Source organism: Xenopus laevis, chromosome 1S (genome assembly GCF_017654675.1).
Source record: "Xenopus laevis strain J_2021 chromosome 1S, Xenopus_laevis_v10.1, whole genome shotgun sequence".
Lineage (NCBI taxonomy): Eukaryota > Metazoa > Chordata > Amphibia > Anura > Pipidae > Xenopus > Xenopus laevis.
In genome coordinates, this window is record NC_054372.1 from 27,412,197 (window position 1) to 27,427,070 (window position 14,874).

A 14,874-nucleotide genomic window follows, 5' to 3' on the forward strand; every position below is an offset into this window, starting at 1 on the left:
GAAACTAAAGTCACATTCTACTTCCCGAAAAGTCCAACAAATTAGCAGCCCACTTAGAAGCCTCTGTATATTGAGCTGCTCTTTATCTAAGAGGAAAAAACAGACTGTAGCTGGAGAAAGAGAGCAGCTTTTCAGTGGACTGCTGGTTTATTTGACTTTGCTCTTTGGGTTCAGTAACTTGAATGTGGCTTTTGTTTCATTTTCAAATTTTGCCATGTCTAGAGCATGAAATAACAAATATCATAGATATTTCCTAATTAAAAGAATAGGTAAAATGTATTTTCAGCACAAGCCTATTTTATTAAATCTAAAAAGTGGGGCATTAACATTTTATAATTACTTAATTATGAAATTTGAATTACAATTCAAAAAATTCTGAGTTTTATGAAGAACTGAACAGAATTTACCAATTGATCAGAATGGGTTGAAGAAAATGACGTGATGGCTAAATGTTTATAAGACAGTTGCACATCTTCCCTCCATAATAAAGATTTTAAGCTTAAGTGGTGACCATTCTTCTTGCACTGCCAACATGGGTGCCGCCCTTTTGAAGAGGTAGAATACCTAAATGCTAAATTGCAGCAGTAAAGTTACAATTACAATTTGGATAAACTTATCATAGATTTTTAAAATAATATTGGTTGCACTGGACAATTTGTTTGCAGTTTGTAGAAAAGTATTGTCTGAGTCCTTTCTTGCCATATTTGATTTGCATCAGCAATGATCAAACTGTTGGGAAACCTTCGTTTTGATTAGTCTTCTACAAGTGAGAATGTCAAAGCAAAAAGCCTTTTTACAAATTTTAACTTTTTAATGATATTAGTGTCGGGTTTGTGTCAGTACGCCGATCCAAAAAAATTGTAAAAGGATCCATATTTTAATCACCAAATCAATATATATCAATATTTGCTAGATCTATGCCGACTATTGCGCTGCATTTATTCCTATGACCTCTTCACGGAGTGATTTTCATAGCATCATTATATGAACTGATCAATTTTCTCTTTCATTTATGGGTACAGGATGAGTGTAATTTCACTTTATTATATTTTTTTAGTAAACCTCTGCAAAGAATGGGAATAGCTTTTACTCTGTACCATATAAAGCAACAAAAAGGTTGTTAAATCATTAAACAAGCTTACAGGCATTGAGCACAGCACAAGTCCATCTCGTAACAATTCCAGTATCTAAGGCTTGGTGTCATAACAGCACATCCAGTTTTACGTAAGTGAATATCAATGTAGAAGAATTTATGACGGTAACCTTAGCAACAAATGTCCAGCTTAGCTGATGTTATTGCATGAACATTACGATGGTATCCCTGGCAACACTTATAAAATACAATATATTATTAGCAGTCATATATAGTGGTTCATAATACAATTGCAAATGCATGCATAAAAATAGAATATGCAGAATCTGAAGGTGGAAACAAATAGTTGATCATTGTGGGTTTTAAACCTCAGCAAGAATAAAGGTTAGAGAGGCTGCAGCTGCACAGCGATTGTTGCAATTAAAATTATCTTGCATGTGAAGTAACCAACTTGTCTTAAAATGTGGTGGGGTCTCAGGAAGACAAGGCATATTGTGGTTATAGGGGATTTAATTACTAGAAAGATTGAAAAGGTCATCAGTCACCAGGGCAGTGTGTTGATGAGCGTTTTTTGCTGCGCTCCCCTGCATTCTGGTTTCATGCGTTCAGCCACAGGGGAGCACAGGAGTAGATGCACTGAATTCTTTTCAATGGGGCTGTACTCACACAGATGCATGCAAGCGCCGAACGCAGGAAAAATGCAACATGCTGTGTCCCAACCTGCGTTCGGTGTTTAAATGCGTCTGTGTACAGGTATGGGACCTGTTTCCCAGAATGCTCTGGACCTGGGACTTTCTGGATGACAAATCTTTCTGTTATTTGGATTTGGGCTGGCTCTGCTTCTAATAATGATTAATTGTATCTTAGTTTGGATCATGTACAAGGTTAATGTTTTATTACAGAAAAAAAGGAAATAATGTTTAAAAATAATCCATTTGGATTATTTGGATAAAATGGAGTCTACAGAAGCTAGCCTTTCTATAATTCCGTGCTTTCTAGATAACGAATCCCATACCTGTACATATAAAGCTGAATGTAATTTTTTTTTTCTGTTCAATACTTCATAAATCATTAACTACATATAATGAATCATTAAAACTACAAACCGATCGTCAAATACTATAAAAACTATAAATGAAATATGACTTGTAGTTCATCTTCTTGATAGTGACAGGTTGAGCAACTATTAATACTCAATGATCTTGATTATACTTTTCTGAATGTTCTTGATTCAAGTATTTTTCTATTAATACGCATTGATCTTGATTATACTTTTCTGAATCTTCTTGATTGAAGTATTTTTTTATTTTACTGCAGAATTTCATGGTTATTTTTCTTCGTCTTTAGAAAGGTCAAAATGTTAAAACTGAAATAAGATACTTTGGTTTATCCTTGTGTGTCGTCAAACCTAAGGAGATAGGTCCTCTTTCTTATTATTTAGCAGGATATGCTGCCTGTACAGATCTGGTAAAAGTATATTTGAATCTCATCAAAACATTCTTCATTGTTCTTTTGGTGCTTTACTTGGAACTATGGGCTTTACCATATAGTTGCTCCGGTTGAGCCCTCACAATGGTGTGGAGAGCAGAACGCATAAAAAGAACGCCAGTGGTTCTTATAACTTAACCATAGAACTAACAGGCCACATAGGTGATTATCAAAGTACAAAGCAGAAACACAGAATATATGTGGCGAGGCATATATTCACAGCACCAATGGTCAGTATAAATCCCTGCAGGATACAAGAGAGAGCAATTCAACTGTACATATAGAAGTGCTCCCAGCTTTTCAGTCATTATCTTAAGTTGAACCCCAAGGGTATCTCTCAAGGCCCTGGTTCTAAACAGTCTCTGCATCTGGGCAATAATCACCCGGGATCCAAATCCTACACACACTCCTTGGTGGAGCCAATGCTGCTCAGTCTAAATAGCCCTAACTGTCTATCACTGCTAGAGTGATCTATTACAGTGAGTAGCCTATTCTTGCTAGCCCTGACCTGTCTACGTTCTACTATACACTCTTCCTGCCTGCTCTGGTAAGGGGACTGGCAAAAGCGACCCTGAGAACATATGTGTTCAGCTTATATATCATTACACACTGTAGGGGTTATGGACTGACCCAGGAAGAGGAGAATTACTCCCTTCATAAACGAAAGGGCCCATTAGTTGCCAAACTTTAGGGAACTGCAATATATTGTAAATGGGGAAACTATCTGTCCCCTACTAGAGTTTACCTCAGAAACTCATCCACTATGTATTCATTCATATATGATTTTCAAAAGTCCTTTTGTGTCTCACTGATTGTGTCTAGTTGCAGCCAACATACATCAATACTTAGATGAGCCTCCTTTTGCAAATGTAACAGCCTCTAGATGCCTCCTATAGCCTTTGAAGAGCCTTTGGATGGCTGTATTTAGGACCATTCGTCCATACAACATCTCTCCAGTTCAATTAAATTGGATGGCTGCCAAGCATGGACAGCCTGCTTCAAATCATCCCATAGATTTTCGATGATATTGAAGTTGGGGGACTGTGATGACCATTCCAGAATATTGTACTTCTCCCTCTGCATAAATGCCTTTGTAAATTTCGAAGTGTGTTTAGGGTCATTGTCTTATTATCCAATCCCTGTGTAACTTCAACTTTGTGACTGATGCCTAAACATTATCCTGAAGAATTTGTTGATATTGGGTTGAATTCATCCGACCCTTGATTTTAACAAGTGCCACAGTCCCTGAACTAGCCACACAGCCCCACAGCCCCACCAAATTTGACAGTAGGTAGCAGGTTTTCCCTTGGAATGTGATGTTCTTCTTCCGCCATGCAAAGCGCTTTTTGTTATGACCAAATAACTAAAATTTTGTCTCATCAGTCCAAAGCACTTTGTTCCAAAATGATTCTGGCTTGTCTAAATGAGCTTTTGCATACAACAAGCGACTCATTGGTGTGAGTGCAGAGAGGGCTTCTTTCTCATCACCCTGCCATACAGATGTTCTTTGTGCAAATTTCGCTGAATTGTAGAACAATGTACAGATACACCATCTGCAGATACATGTTCTGGGAGGTCTTTGGAGGTGATCTTTGTGTTGTCTGTAACCATTCTCACAATCCTCTGCATATGCCGCTCCTGTATTTTTCTTGGCCTGCCAGACCTGGGTTTTACAGCAACTGTGCCTGTGGCCTTCCATTTCCTGATTACATTCCTTACAGTTGAAACTGACAGTTTAAACCTCTGAGATAGCTTTTTGTAGCCTTCCCCTAAACTGTGATACTGAACAATCTTTGTTTTCAGATCTTTTGAGAGTTGCTTTGAGGATCCCATGCTGTCAGTCTCCAGAGGAGAGTCAAACAGAAGCACAACTTGCAATTGGCCACCTTAAATACCTTTTCTTCTGATTGGACACACCTGCCTATGAAGTTCAAGGCTTAAAGAGCTAATCCAACCAATTTGGTGTTGCCAGTAATCAGTATTAAGCAGTTACATGCATTCAAATTAGCAAAACTACCCAAATATTTGAATAGCCTGTTTTTCACATTTTATTTAATTCTATACAACTGAATACTGCTTCACTAAAAATCTTTTTTTTTTCAGAAAACACCCCAGTACTCAGATGTTCATAGGAAATGAAAGACATACCACTGTTAACTTTTTTGTTGAAAGTGGAGTAAATTATTATGCAGGCTCAAAGAGGTTCCCAAACTTTTTTATATGACTCTATATTCTTTTACTATTTTTAGAGATATTTGCTGTTTTAGGCTGCAAATACCATGCTTAACTGAGAGTCAGCAAGCCTAGTGTTGATTACAGAAAGTTTAAAAAAAGGGCATATACAGTTAAGGTTGATTTTCAGGACTTGAACTTAAGTCCTGTCAAGAAGTAAAAAGTAGTATATTACAGTCTAAAATAGCTTATATCAGCTAATATCTCAGCAACCACCAAAAACTTAAAAAAAGTCATTGTAAATGGCAAAAGTTTACATCAATTCCTTGTTATAGGTTTAGATGCCATTAACAAAAACAAAGGAAAAATATGCCATGCACATTTATTTTAAATATGCCAACTAACCTCTGTGAAGATTAAAAGCCTGGTGCTGCTTCCATTATACCTTAAGATAAAAGGATTATCTTGTTGTGGGGTAGGTTTGTAATTTGCCCTAAAAAATTCATGTTCAACTTTGCACCAATGCAGTAACGCCTTAGAGTTATGGTTATTTCCTGTGATTATCCTTCGCCATCTTGTATGGGAAATGTGCTGCTGTTCTACTAGTACCTACTTTAATAAGGCTAGATTTAACTGCCAATATATTGGTAAGTTTGGAGAAGTCTCTTAATCCTCTAAAATGAAATCATGTTGTCCACTCAAAGTCAATAATAGTTTATTAAAAGACCTTACTCATCCTTAAGGCAACCAGTGAATTTTTTTTGCAGGTAAAAAAAAATACTCAAACAAGAGACCACACTGACAAGTTAGATTCCACATAAGCTAAAGAAACTCAGAATTTTGTGATTGCAGGTAGAAAAAAGCATTGTTCCAGTCATCAAATCAAAAGACAGATAACAAGAGCATAGGATGAGTCAAGAAAAGGAAGACACTGGAGCTATAAACACAGGGGCTGCATGACAAGGGATCCAAATGACCAGCAGCCACACTGTTTAAAGATTGGCAGAATCAGATGTAACTGTAATTGGGTAAAAAAGAATTAAGCTGGAAAAGCTGGACTGGGGGAGAAGCAAGAGAGAGAAGTGATGTCAGAGGAAGAAGCAGTTCACTTCCTTATCATCTGAGCAGGTAGAAACATCCCACTCACCCTTTTTGGATATTTTGTCAGGAGTCTCTCTTCTTTATGTTCTCATATTATCTATTCATAACTGAATGTGGATGTTTTCCTGCATGCACTGTTTGAATGTGGTTTCTACGCGGTTATACAGTATAAATGTGAGAGTCTGCATGGTATTATTTATGGGAAATGAATGTCAAATGCTTGATTTCCAATTGCCATTGGGGTCAAGAAGGAATTTTTTTCCCTCTTGAGGCATTATTGGCACTGGCTTCATTCTGGATTTTTTGACTTCCTCTGGATCAAAACAGGGGATATATTATAATGTATTTTACGTTTTATTTGTCACAGCACCGGTAGGACCCTTGCCAGAGTACTGCACAGGTAAATTTAGAAGTGGGAGAAAGGAGGTTCTCTGCTGTGTAGGGATGCACCGAATCCAGGATTTGGTTCGGGATTCAGCCAGGATTCGGCCTTTTTCAGCAGGATTCGGGTTTGGCGAATCCTTCTGTCCAGCTGAACCGAATCCAAATCCTAATTTGCATATGCAAATTAGGGAGGGAAATTGGGTGAATTTTTGTTGCAAAACAAGGAAGTAAAAAATGTTTTCCCCTTCCCACCCTTAATTTGCATATGCAGATTAGGATTCGGTTCGGTATTCGCCCGAATCTTTCACAAAGGATTCGGGGGTTCCTAAATAGTGGATTCGGTGCATCCTTACTCCTGTGACTTCCCGGTGGGTTGATTAATACGAGCACGCATACCTTCGTATGAGGGAAGTGATTATAATCACTGGGAGGGTGATTATTCATACATGGATATATCTATACATAAGTAATTCATAAAAAGAAAATCCTGATTTCTATTTGTTGCACTGAAACTCCAACAATGTTTACAAAGTACAGAATGTCCTAGATTCTTTTCCAGACATTATTCCATCGAATAAATAAGTGAGGCACAGTGATAGAATAATGAACTTGTAGGTTAAAGTCTTGCATTTTTATTGAATTTCAAATGAAAAATACTTCCCCTGCATTTTCGGCATTCAGCAATACATTCAAGGAACAGACCTTGGCAACATGTGGGTTTTTATTCGTCAATGTATTTTACAAAGAAACACTAAATGTGAAGGATAGCGGATGTGCATCACGGGTGAAAATGTCCTTGCTTTAGCTAATGGGTAACTGTCCTAGTCAATGGCTGTTATCCCACCATGCATGAAGTCTACAGTCCCGCATCTCATAACTGCTTCCACTCCTTGACTTGAAATCATTGTAGCTTGTGTTTGTGGCAGGTCTCTATTAGGTTTATTCTGTATAAGATAAGAGTTTCTAGACAAGTTTGCCTACAAGTGTAGTGAGGAAGGTTCTGAAAGTATTCTAAGACTTTCTAGTCAATAATTTACTCCAGCTGCTTGTTTTTATACTAGTATGTGTTAAAGGAACAGTAACGTCAAAAAATAAAAGTGTTTTAAAGTAATGAAAATATAATGCAGTGTTGCCCTGCACTGGTAAAACTGTTGTGTTTGCTTAAGAAACTTTACTATTGTTTATATAAATAAGCTGCTGTGTAGCAATGGGGGCAGCCATTCAAAGGAGAAAAAGCTCAAGTTACACAGCAGATAGCAGATAAGCTCTGTCTGTCTAATGGTGTTATCTGTTATCCATTAGTTAACCTGTGCCATATAGCCGTTTTTCAATTTCCGCCATTTCTCCACAGCAGCTTGTTTATATAAACTATAGTAGTGTTTCTGAAGCAAACAGATCAGTTTTACCAGTGCAGGGCAACACTACATTATATTTTCATTACTTTAAAACACTTACATTTTTTGGTGTTATTGTTCCTTTAATGACCTAATTAGTCTGTAGAATATATTGGTATGGGACCTGTTATCCAGAATGTTGCTGGGCCAGGTAGGCCACGTGCCCTAGGCAACCTAGCCTGTCACGGCGCCAGCTGAGCGCGCGCATGGGCGTATTGCTGCTCCAGCGAGCATAAGCATAACCGCAAATAGATGGGAAAATTCTATGCCTTTGCGTAATTCAGAGCTTTCTGAATAATGAGTTTCTGGGTAACGGATCCCATACCTGTACCATTTTTATTTCTACTTATTGTATTTGTAGAGGTACATATATCAATTTTATTTTCTATTCTATATATTCTTCCCAGAGTGGGAATTTTCCTATTTCTGCTTTTATTTTTTTATGTTTTTGCTCACCTGTAAGCAACATTCAACTGTAAAACATTTTGGGGTGCAATACAAGCATGAAAAAAGTTTCTGGGTACCAAGTAAGTGCTGTGATTGGCTACTGATGTAGCCCTTATGAAGACCAGCAGGCTACAGGGGGCTTTGTTTGGCAATACATATGGTTTTTATGCAACCAAAACTTGTCCCAATTCAAAAATAAGCACCTACTTCAAGGCCACTGGTATCAACATGCTCACAAGCCATGTTGCTGCATTAGGTGCTATATTAAACTGGTAAAGGTACCAGTAGCAACCAATTATTAACTCAATTGGGTAAGACCACTATAGGTTAGAAAATAATGGCATAGATCTGACTCGTTGATTTACTTTTGTTATATAAGGACATTGCATGTTTTCAAGCACCTGCAATATTTATGGCAGAAGATTTTTGGTATTCCAGTTGTAAATGAGGATATTATTCTGATACTGGCATGTATTCTTGTGTATGACTTGAATCTAGAGTTTTCTGGACAAGGGTTTTTTTTTCTGTAATTTTGATCACCATAACTTGAGTCTTAAAAAAAAAAAAGCAAACACAATGGTAAATAAACACAATAGGATTTTTTGCCACCAATATGGATTCATGCAGCTTGTTTACCATCAAGTACAAGGTACTGTTTTATTATTACAGAGAAAAAGGAAATAATACAAAAATATTAGGATTATTTGCGTACAAAGGGCTCTATGCCAGGTGGTAATTCGGAGCTTCAGAATATTGGGTGTCCAGATAAGAATTTAATTACTTGTTTAAATTTTATCCTAAAATGCTGTATATATAAAGACAGGGCCTTATTGGGCCTATGACTTGGCACAAATTTGGAATTATTTTCAAAGCACAATAACATTGTACTTTAATGCATTTTGGTCTTAATTATAATTAGAACATTGCAGATTGTTAAATAACTTGGCTAGAACACCCACATGTTTTACAGCATGGTAAAACTAAATGACTGACATCCATCATTCACAGGAATTGATGCATTTCAGGGGGAATAAAAAAAAATATAATTTGAAATTGCATAATAAATGACACATTTGTGAGAAAATGTACCTCAGGTTTAATGCTTCAAAAGTAAAGTCCTTCAAAGTCCTCTATGTTACAGTGGGTGCATATGCTTAGCATCAGACATCAGGTTGGGATATGCTAGAATTATTTAAACATCTGATGGTGTGTAAGCATGCAAGAGTGGATTGAGTGAAGCTCTATACTAAAAGTTTGGATTTGATTTAAAAGTGAATATGGTGTTTCACTGGGGAGGATGATGAGGAAAGAGACAGTGAGCCAATATTAACTAATCGGAAAGTGTGAAAAACTGAACTGATGAAATGGTACTTTACTAGCCTATCTCAAATAGCATGTTATCCACCAGATAGACCACCTTTTAAAGTTTGCCATCTACAAGAAAACTAGCTCATTGGGTCAGGTCACACAACAAGTGAATAACATGTGTTGGGCTTAAGTGTGGTGATGGGCGGATTTGGGGCATTTCGCTTCGCCGAAAAATTTGTGAATTTCCACCGAAATTTGTGAAATGGCGAAAAAATTGGTGAAATTTGTCAGTTTTTGGCAAAATTGTGCCGGCGTCCAAAAAAACGGATGCCGAGTACATTTTTTTTTGACGCCGGCTAATTTTCCCTGCAGTTTCACAAATTTATTCACCGGTGGTGAACCTCGAATTCGCCCATTACTACTTAAGTTGGCAGATGTCAATTCAGGCCAATGAATACATCACACAGAGGGCAGATCTGTTAGCTATAGGGATGGGCGATTTTTTCGCTTTGTTTCGCATAAAAAATAACGCCCATAGACTTATATGGCGTTGTGCGTTAAAATAAAAAGACGCGCTTCAAAAAAAATTCGCAGCGCAACACATTTTTTTTGATGCCCATAGACTTTAATGGGTGTCAGGGCGGCAAATTTTTGGCGAAACGAAACGGGTCAAATTCGCCCATCCCTAGTTAGCTATGATTCTGTAATGACCAATGGAATGTTTGTTTGCTCAATTATCAGATATCACATACAGAGTGGATTCTTTCCTATAAATGGGCCAATTGTCAGCTAAATTAATCAAGAAGTTTCTCCTGTGAATAGCAATCAAAACACAATTTTTTTTTGTTTTCCTTGCTTCCCTCTCATTCTAGTCTTTTATAGTGATGGGTGAATTTGTTCTGTTTCGCTTTGCTGAAAAATTCATGAATTTCCCGTGAAATTTGCGAAAATGGCGAGCATGAACAACTTTTCTGGGGCGCACGTCCAAAATTTTTTGATGCCGTCGAATTTTTGCAAATTTATTCGCCGGTGGCGAAACTTGGAAATTTGCCGCAAATTCGCACCTGTCGAATTTATTCGCCCATCACTAGTCTTTTATTATTACATTAAGTTCTCTTTTTGTATTATAATGTATTATACCTGGGTTGATTTAAATTAATCAACATATCTGTCATTCTTTATGAATTAATTGAAGTAATGAAGTAATTGAATCTGTATTAGGAAATATAGGTTCTCTACTTAAGTTATTAATGGGGATTTGAAACTCCGTCAACTTTTGGATTCCACATTTAGTGACCCCAAGCCAGGTGAAACTGCAATTTAACTATACATTAAAGGTTATTGTTCCATTTCATTTGCCTTATGAAAAGGCCCTTACATATATTAGTCGGTGTAGGAACAAAGCCTTGAATTGGAACTATGGCAAAAACATAAAATTATATATATATAATCAATTAAAATTCGGTACCATTTCTGAAATAATCAAGTTACTATCCACTACGCCCCTTCTCAGCATCTGTCTCTTTATTCTCTCCTCATACAGGAGTCAGGAGACTGGCTTTGATTGACAGTTAGATCAAATATATCTTTAAGGGAGGCTCCCTTTCCTGGCAGTAGTATTAGAGCCAGCACTAACAAAAGTACTGACTTTGGCACAAATCCCATATATTGAGAGACTGGATTGTTGGTGATTTTAAAAGAGTAACCTCTAAAGCATTTTCTAAGACAGCAAAAGAAGCCCCCCTAAAGCTGTAACTGTCAAACTCTCGACACCTGCATGAAGTGAGAATGAAGAGACAGATACTAAGAGGGGGATAGTGAAGATATATTTATTACTTTAGAAACTGTACCAACTTTTTAATTGATTGTGTTTTTAAAATGTCTTATTTTAGTAGGACACAGCTATATTAAATTTAAAAAAAATCTCACGTTTCGAACACCAAGGGGCAGATTTATCAAGGGTCGAATTTTGAAGTAAAAAATACTTCGAAATTCGACCATCGAATTAAAATACTTTGACTTCGAATATTGAAGTCGAAGGATTTTTTACCGAATTTGGCAATCGAATGATCAAAGTAAAATCGTGCGATTAAATTGTTCGAATCGATTTCAGCGATCGATCGAAGGATTTTCCTTCGACCTCTAAAGACTTAGAAAACTGCTCTAGAATGTCCCCATAGGCTAACATAGCACTTCGGCAGGTTTAAGTTGTCGAAGTGTTGAAGTCAATGTTTTTTTAAAGAGACAGTACTTCTATTATCGAAAGTCGAATATTCGAATTGAAGTCGGAGTAAATTCGAAGTCGTAGTATCCTATTCGATGGTTGAAGTATCCAAAAAATAAAATTCGAATTTCGAATTTTTTTACTTTGAAAATTCCTTTTAATTCACTTCGACCCTTGATAAATCTGCCCCCAACTGTGCTCTTTCTCAAGGATAACCTTGAGAAAGAGCATAGTTAGTATTCGAAATGTAAGATTTTTTTCAATAAATCTTGATTTTTTTTCACAATTATTCCCGTTGAGTGCGGTACTATGTCACTTTATTTACCTTATTTACCAGCACCCGGGCATGTCACTAAACAACTTAAGGGTGTGCTCCTCCATGTTTTTATATATATATATATATATATAGATATATATATATATATATATATATATATATATATATAATGTCTTACAAAGGCTACAGCCAGGATAGTTTTCTGTAAGTCAATATTTTTCGCAAAATATCATAATTTATAATTAAAAAAAATATTAATATTATAATTGTGTGTTTTTACAGGATTACACACTAACAATGTACTTCCAGCAATCATGGAGAGACAAAAGACTATCATACTCTGGGATTCCTCTAAATCTAACCTTGGACAACAGGGTCGCTGATCAGCTGTGGGTGCCAGATACATACTTCCTAAACGATAAAAGGTCTTTTGTTCATGGCGTCACAGTGAAAAACAGAATGATTCGACTTCATCCTGATGGAACTGTTCTTTATGGCCTTAGGTAGGACCTTTATTTTTGTTTTCTCTTCTTTCCTAATGCAATGATATTATAAATGATCTGAGAATCATTTCCTTCATAGCATGGTAAGCCTCCAAGTCCACACAGTTAAAATTAGTCGGGAAGGTGAAAAGCTTGACGTTCGCTGAATTAGCAGTGTTGTTAGTACATGAGATGTTGATGAAAGGGAAATGAATTCTGTAACTGTTAAAAGCGAGAAATAAATAGAATGACTGAGTATCCATGTTCAAGGTAATTAGTCATGTGACAGTTCTGTGCAAGATGGAAATGATGATTTGCCTTATGTGCTTGCTGAAGTTACAGGAGATAAATGCAATCAAATTCATTATAATTTGCATAAGGAAGCCAAGACGGAAATCAAATGTAACAAGCCTTAAACATAATTTTCTCCAGCAATTTCAAGAGGTGCTTCAGCTAAAAAAAAGCTATATGTGTTTTTTTTTTCCTGAGATAAGACCAATGAATTTAGCCTCTTAATCAGCCAAAATCTTAGGATGTTTACACTTTCAGCGTGGTACAGCCAACAAGTGATTTGACATTTTAAGCGTAAAACTTTGAAGCTTGATAAGTTGAATTTGAGTGGCAAGAAGTGGCTTCTTTTAATTAACACAATGCTGAGCACTTGATATTTAACCAAATAATGAAATTTGACAAGACTCTAAGAACTCTTTTTGAAGAACCAATATTAACCTTCTTCAGCCAGTGTGGTTCATGTGCTGTAAGTGAGAAACATCTGGAGGAATTCATGTCTCCATCTTGCTTATCGTGTTGAGGATACTGCTCTGTAATTGCAGCTCTCTGGGGGGTAAAAACTGAATACTGTATGTTTATTTACAAATATGAATTGTTGCAAGCCTATACTCATTAACTTTATAAACTTGTGAAAGGAACAAGGCCTTCACATTTGATGCAAAAAGACTTTTTGGAATTATTATTTTACAATATCTAAAAGTAACTTTCCTCAGTCAGTGCCATATGCATGACTAAGTCAACCAACCTCATCTCATACAGTTTACACAAGTGAGAGGCTGCTTTTAAAGATGTTTTAATATGTTGGGGTATGTAGGCATAGTGGCAGCAATCACAGTTGAATGGAAGAGAGCAGCACAACACCAATTTGTTGCAGGTGGGGAGCTTCCCCATTTATTTTTCACCACCAAAAAATCAACGTTTTGGGGGGGTTTTCACCCACCCTTCATCAGGATAAACACACAGTGCACACCATAACCTTATAAAGCCCATTAGGCCACACCCACCAACCACATGTTCCCAAGTTCCTGTATGGATCCAAAAAAATCACAGTGTAGAAAGTAAAGCATTACTTTCTACACTGTGATTTTTTTTTGTTTAACTGATGTTTAACTGATGCTTGACGCGGACATTCGTGAATGGATTTATTGAGAAGAAAATTCTTACTTTTTCGTGACACTACAAAATGGACCCTCATATGAGGGTGGGACAGGACTGAGTACCAAGCCTCAATTTGGATCCATACAGGAACTTGGGAACATGTGGTTGGTGGGTGTGGCCTAATGGGCTTTATAAGGTTATGGTGTGCACTGTGTGTTTATCCTGATGAAGGGTGGGTGAAAACCCCCCCGAAACGTTGATTTTTTGGTGGTGAAAAATAAATGGGGAAGCTCCCCACCTGCAACAAATTGGTGTTGTGCTGCTCTCTTCCATTCAACTGTGATTACTATGATTGACGTGTGCCGACCGTCTAGAGAGTTTTTTGCACCATCTAGCAGGAATTGTCATAGGAAAGGCGAGGGAAGTGCGGAAATTTACACATTGGCATAGTGGCAGCCCCACTGCTGATGCTCCAGTGTGGAAAGCTGATCTTCAAATTATAGAGTTGCTGTCTGTTGCTCAGCAAGCCAATGCCCAGGTCTAAACTAACAGCAGTGCAGCCATTCATATAGTTTATTGATGACTCAGCAAGTGTGGGTAATTATGGCAAGTTTCACGTTAATATAAATTAGTAAGAGAAATATTAACAAACATTTAAACCAGTGTTGCTGCCACAGGCTTTCACATTCAGGAACCACAATGTTTTCATGGAGGATTAGTGATGGCACAAGAGCTAATGTAAAGTTCTTTGGTGAGTTCAACGCTCCTTGTCTAGGAAACTTTTCACAATTTTACATAAAATGTATGAGGATATTCTCGAGTGTACAGCCCATCTAAAATGGACTCTGAAAATGGAAATATGTGCGCAGTACAGCAAAGCTTGTTGCAGTCGATTTCTTACAGTCTCAATTGCCTCTGTCGTAGGTATACATGTGAACAAAGAAGTGATATCATATGATACCATTGTTTCTTCTGCCTCTAGTGTAACGCCATGAATCTTGGTTACAAACTCTTTGGCATTCTGGATATGATGCACTGTATTGCTTACCAACGGGGCTAAGATGTTAGCCAAGAATTGCAATGTTGTATGTCACTGAATTTATGCTGATGAAAAT

The 14,874-nt window shown here is 37.0% G+C and overlaps 1 protein-coding gene across 1 annotated transcript in view; it reads left to right on the top strand.

Annotated features, from left to right (window-relative positions):
• The window catches only part of LOC108706580 (gamma-aminobutyric acid receptor subunit beta-1), a 227,608-nt gene that overhangs the window by 63,312 nt on the left and 149,422 nt on the right, over positions 1-14,874 (top strand). The window contains exon 4 of the mRNA XM_041579455.1: positions 12,171-12,391. Coding sequence (XP_041435389.1) covers positions 12,171-12,391 — 221 coding nt within the window. The remainder of the gene's footprint in view (positions 1-12,170; positions 12,392-14,874) is intronic.